A 6,593-nucleotide genomic window follows, 5' to 3' on the forward strand; every position below is an offset into this window, starting at 1 on the left:
AATGCAATGAAAATAAATGATAGTCAGCAGGTGAATTGACAAACCGATTTTGCTGTATCATTTACACTCGTTATCGAAATTCTTAGGTACCTACAATAATATAATATTAACAATAAATTGAGCACATTCACAATATAGTATGTAGGCTAAAATTATTAAGTACAACAAATATAATAATAAAAATCACGTTCAAATGACTTTATGAATTAAATTATTTAACAATTAATTAATTGTTTACTTTGTATGTGCGTGTTCATTTCTTTTTATGGAATGTTCATGTTTTACCGGCATTTAATTTTGTTTATCACGATTCTTGTTTTCATTCACGTCAGTCACTAGGTAGCAAGCCTATGATAAAAAAGAAAATCACACAAATAATATTATTTACAATTGCGCGATATTTTTTTAAAAATCAGTTTGTCACAGTTTTGACGCATCATAATTTTCTAATTTCCATTTTTGCCTTTCGATGTCAGTTCTGCACGATTCCATGGACAGCTTTGTCTTTGCAGCATTGATGGCCAAACATTTTTGACTGCTCCCATGCCTAAGAAGTACATTATCAGGATCGTATTCCCAGAACTGATTGCCCTTTGACCCGTGGCATGGGTACAATATGACTTCTTGGCCACTGTAATCCAGACAGGCTTCATCCCTCCGGATTTCACCCGTTTTTGTATACATCCAGTACTGTTATAAATAAAAATTGATTAAGTTTTCAGAAATAAATTTGAAACATGTGAATAAAGAAATAAGTAGAAATATAATAAAAATAAGGTTTTCAAATTATTGTAATAGGGGAAAAAGCATCGTTTATTATTATTAGGTGTATGTACAAATTTTTTAATAAGTAATCCGTAATATCGACAACTTCAATGTTAAAATCTTAAAGTATAGTTAGTTGAAGTAGTAGCGCCTCTAGAAGGTAGATGCGGGTTTATTACAAATTTTGAAAATAATTGTTTATAATATCAATCAGGTCTCACCACCACCAGGTACCTGTGAGCATTTATATTATTTAATTTTGAAATGGGACAAAAAGTGTACAGCAATTAAAGTATAATAAATTTAGCTTATTGCTCTGATGATAACAAAATAGTGATTAACATTAACAAGTTATGATGACATGCAGTCATTGCGTTGACAAATCGTGCAATTAATAATAAATAATAGAGGACCAAAACATAAATTTCTAACAATCAAATATTGCTTTTAGGAATAATAAATTACAATTGAAATTTGTATGATAATAATTGTTTGATAGACGACTTTAAGACCTTTTTCATACATATTCACATGAAATAAACTGAATAATTATCGAAATATGTTTATGTTACTTTTAAAAAAGTTTCATATACGTATATTACATAATGCAAAAAGTACTGTTTGATCCAAATATTTAAACAAATTGTACAAGAGATAAATCGCAAGTTATTATTTCGCAGGACAAATTTTGATTGGCAATTATTTAACCTTGAAAAAATAAATAATCATACTCATGATTATGTTAAAACAACCCCATCTAAATAAAAATTCCCTTATGTGAGTTCTGTACACTTGAGTTAATAAATAGTAAACAGTATTGTGGTTAGATAATGTAGGAAAATATACAACTGTTAATAATAATTAGTAAATATATAGAAAGAAATTTCCAAAAGCCACAGGGAGGAGAGAAAGAAAAAGGTAATTTTTTTCTTTGGTGGTGGCGTTACCTGATTACCGCCCTGGCCATGGCAGGGCCAAAGGCCTACGGGTTTGTGCATATCTTCGGGATTGCATGGTGAGTCTAAACAGACATCTCTACCCAGAAGCGCCACCTGTAAAGTAAAGAACATTGTTATTAACGACGTAGTGATCCACATTACCTGATTTCCACCCTGTCTGTGACAGGGAAATATGCCAACGGGCTTGTGTAAATCGTTCTTTCTCGCAGGCGAATCCATACATGTTTTCTTTCCAAAAGCCATGTTTCTAAACTATAATGAAAAGTGTTAAATTACTAAATTATCTACCAAATATTTATACAAAAGAAATTATGAGTGCTGTCAGCACAGTAGTATTACGTAGTATCAGAAATTTCTTATGCTAAAGTGTATGATGTGTTCCATACCCATTTACAAACGATTCCTTTAAATTTAATTCTTTAAATAATTTTTAACACAAAGAAAGTGTAAATAAATTGTTCACAAAAGTGAATTTCGACCACTCGAAGCAATGGTACTAACATTTTCAAGCTCACAGTGTCAGGGAAGAACTAGTATACTTAGATTTTTTTAATTTTTTGATATGTTATGATTTATTATGAAAAAAAAAATATTTAGTAGTTTTAACGGGTTTTGTGTCTTTGCCAGGCAACTGCCGAGCTCAAGCTCAGTATGCCCTGACGTCCCCTGGCCACGGCCCTGGCAGAAAGCATTATTCGAGGCCAATAAACCCAATTTGCCTCCTGATCCTGATATAGCGTGTTTGTGGCAATGTTCAATTACGCGTGTTTTTGCCCATGCCGCCTGCCTCTCTTCACATTTCTTCCCTACTTCACCGCTCTAAAACCCCATTATCTAAACCGGGACACATTACTGCGATTACATGACCGGGCAGGAATTGAAAAATTGCACTCTTGTTATTTGTAGACGACCAACTTTCTAAATTCGTTTACGGTGGTATATGCATTAACTGAATAATACTTCAAAGTTCGGATTTGATGAATTTGATCCAGGACTGTTAATCCTTCAGTAATAGCAGCGATGAGGTCTCTTCCGCTAACTACTGTAGTTGACATCCTTAGTAGTTGGCGAAACGGTAATCTCATCGAAGCATAATGAATCCTTGCAAAATAAAAAATTGCATAATTGACCTAATGTTTTTGTGCATTGAAAAAGAGCGAGTGCAATTCGTACAGCCCCTGAATGTTAATGTATTGCACTTCTCAGAACCGTCTGGTTCGTCTAATTGCTTCACCTTTTCGTCGAAGAACAACCTAATTGCCACATTTACCAAAGTGGCACATTACAGACGGGATAAAAAACGCGTTCGCGACCAATATGAACAGAACACGGAAGTACCAGGTATGATTGTACATGTAGGCAGTTAACAGATACAAAATGGGATCAATTGAATGGTACCATAAATGGAAAGGCTAATGAAATGCTGTGCTGGACGTTTTTTGATGGATCATTTTGAAACTACCAAATGAATGAATGAATGAATGAAACGACACGATTTAGATTTGGACTTGGACTGGGAATTGTGTTTGATTAATTGGATATTTAGATATTTGAATATCAGTAGTTCAAACACATTGAAAATTTTTGAAATTAAAATATTCAGATATTTAAATATCCAAATATTGAAATATTCAAAATTCCAAATTTTCAAATACTTATTTGATTATTCACAAATATTCAAATATCTGGGTATCCAAATATCAGAATAAACACCATCAAGCTTGAGGTTCTGTGACACAAATACTTAAGAGGACCTTTATTAAATGTTAGTCAGTTCCTCGGTTCCTATTTTCTTCATCAAGTGCGAGATTTTAAAAGTTCTAGTTTTTTTTTTTAATACCGAGTGTTCAAGTCATCATATACCAGGATTTCAGACATTCTACTTGAATTAACATATTTATTAAATATTGAATGTTTGATGGTAAAAACAAGTGAACATATGGATATTTACAATTTCAAATATTTGGGTATCTAAATATCTGCATACTCAAATGAGTGTTCAAATCAAATCATTGTTTATCAGGATTTCAGATATTCAAATATTTGATTGAATCTGTTCATTATTCTTCCCCTAGTATTTAAATAAATTTTCTTTATTTTTCAAAAACAACAGAAACTTTAATCCCTGATCGGCTTTGATTTATCTATTACTCTGGTTATTTGGTTTGAATATTTGCATAATCAAAACGCTTATGGAACATCTGCTAGCTAGCTACTTGAATATTTACGAACATAAATATCGGATAATTCCAAAATAAACTACTGGTGCGTAAAACCAGGGACCCGGGTTCGATTCCCGGCGAGGGAGTGACAGCACCAACAATTTTTTCTCACTAATTTGAGGTTAATCGTCGTGGATAAAGTTAATTAAAACAATAATTCCAACCCCCAGTTAAACCACCCTTTTTAGAAGAAAATAAAAACTAAATGAGTTTAAACTCCAAATGTGATAATAATCAAAAATAAAAAATTTACTAATGAAAAAGCGGTATCATAAGTGTTTTTTATCTCAAATTTTTATCATTTTCAAATTTCTACGTCGAGTTATAAACAAAAATTATTTTGATGCACTCAAAAGTAGCCCACAAATGTTAAGATATGGATCAAACGCATTGTTATCCGTAACAGTAATTACAGTTTGATTAAGCTCATAATTAAAAAGGAAAAAAAGCAATTGTATTTTCATTTACGTAGGTGATCAATTACGATGTTTATACAATTAATCTTTTAATAATAATTAATAATTATGTACTGATGATGTATTGTAACAATAAATCGGTATAAGCATAGAAAATTAATTAATTTATCGTCTTTGTGAGGTTTATAGGTGGTGTTAACGGTATAAACAACTGAGTAATTTGATGTTATTAATTTACAATTATAAATACAACGAAGGTGCAAACTGTTCTGAACAGTATCTTCTGTTTTATGATTTAACTTTGTTTAGAATTTCTTGACTGTCTCTAGAAAGGGAGGAAATTCTCGATTACGGTAAGTACGGCACCTGGACTGGTGTTTTGAAGGTCACAGATAATACTTGTGTTAGCAGATAATATTAGTTGTTTATTTTTGTTTTTTTTAATGAATTCGATTTAGATAGCTTTAAATAAAATGGAAGCGGTATTGATAAGTGGCTGATTTTAGGTATCTAGGAAGTCAGATAAGTCAGGACGGAAGGAGTAGTAGGGATATAAAGCAAAGGATAGTGCNAATATTAGTTGTTTATTTTTGTTTTTTTTAATGAATTCGATTTAGATAGCTTTAAATAAAATGGAAGCGGTATTGATAAGTGGCTGATTTTAGGTATCTAGGAAGTCAGATAAGTCAGGACGGAAGGAGTAGTAGGGATATAAAGCAAAGGATAGGGTAGGATCGAGTAGCCTTCAATAACAAGAAATCACTTCTATGCTCGCGAACGGTTAATTTAGAAATTCGAAAAAGGTTATTCAAGGTGTATGTTTGGAGCGCGGTGCTGTACGAGTGCGAAACATGGACGGTGGACGCGCCGAAAAAAAAAAAGGTTAGAAGCATTAGAAATGTGGTGTTACAGGCTGGAAGAATGATGAAGATACCGTGGATAGAGGGAGTTAGAAATGAAGAGGTATTAGAAAGAATAAGAGAACAGAGGAGTATGGAATTCAATAAAAAATAATAGTAAGACACCTTCTCATGAATGAAGGTCTAGTCAGAGACATATTAGAGACAAGAGTTAGCAAATAGTTAAGTATGTGGGATGTACTAGTTTTAGGGAAGTGCGAATATTAGCTCAAGATAGGAAGGATTGGAGGTGCGTGTCCGATCAGTCTTAGGACTGACGACCTTATGTTGATGATGATGATGAATTCGATTGTAAGGTTTTTAGTTTTATATATGTAGATCAATAATTTAGCAATTAATAAGTTGCTGTTTGTGCAGACAGTTGCTACGTCAATGAAACTTTTTTAATTACCATTAAAATTCTACATACATTATTTGTTCTTTCGGGTTTTATTTTAACAACCCTTTTAATATGAGATTAAAATAAAATTCATCAGAATTTCATCCCATAAAACATAACATAAATATTTCTGGTTTAATTCATGTGCGAAAATGTGTAGAGAAATCAAGGAACGATGTATCGTTGATTCTGCGAACGTGTTTCCAGTAAAATGTTGTCCTATTTTATTATTTCCAGCATGTCACATAGGACTATAACAACGGTCGCTTGTTGAGGACCCCTTTATGTGTAATAAATGAATTTATGGATTCGCGACGGTGTTGTTTTGATTTATAACGACGAAAGTTGCGGATTTATTACGAAGGGCTGTCACGGACACTGGCAAAATCCCTATGACATTCACCAAAACTTTAGCTAGTGGAATGCCTGTTCGCTCAGACAGATAAAGCTTTATTCTATACATACATACACATATACACACAAACATATGTCTACGCATACGTGTGAATTTTGATTGCCGTTTCAATAGAATTACCGGAACGCATTGTTTTCTAAAAGTGAGACTAGAAATCCAATGGCGGCTTGGAGGGGTTCATGTAGGGGTACACGGTTTCAAAATTAGACGGTACGACGTTCTAAACATAACTAAGGCATCGTCCACTAAAACAGCGCCAGAATTTATTTTGGGATGGTACACACAGGCCCCTAGGCAAAGGGGGATGCTCTATCCCCAATATTGTCTTCAGTTGACTTTTTCAACTTTTGTTATTAATTAGGAAATATATTAAAAATAGACTTTTGCTGCTTGAGAAACTCCAAGATCATTCGTGTATACGGGATGTAATAAAATTACAAAAGGCATAGGGACCATGAAATTCAGTTGATTTAATAATAATGTTTGATAATAATTTTTTATTTATTTATAAATTCAT

General features: G+C 32.7%; 1 protein-coding gene across 4 annotated transcripts in view; it reads right to left on the bottom strand.

Moving 5' to 3' along the window:
* Window positions 1–256: 256 nt before the first annotated feature.
* The window catches only part of LOC108737479 (putative polypeptide N-acetylgalactosaminyltransferase 9), a 47,720-nt gene continuing 41,383 nt past the window's right edge, over window positions 257–6,593 (bottom strand). For 2 of the 4 annotated variants that reach the window (XM_018470339.1, XM_018470338.2), the window contains exons 5-6: window positions 1,866–1,976; window positions 257–690 (exon numbers count right to left, since the gene is read on the bottom strand). In XM_018470339.1, the coding sequence (XP_018325841.1) occupies window positions 421–690; window positions 1,866–1,976 (381 nt within the window). In that variant the 3' untranslated portion in view covers window positions 257–420. Of the gene's footprint in view, window positions 691–1,712; window positions 1,977–6,593 lie in introns of all 4 variants that reach the window. The other 2 variants (XM_018470340.2, XM_025977903.1) reach the window with 2 other exon arrangements.

Source organism: Agrilus planipennis, unplaced genomic scaffold (assembly GCF_000699045.2).
Source record: "Agrilus planipennis isolate EAB-ADULT unplaced genomic scaffold, Apla_2.0 scaffold155, whole genome shotgun sequence".
NCBI lineage: Eukaryota > Metazoa > Arthropoda > Insecta > Coleoptera > Buprestidae > Agrilus > Agrilus planipennis.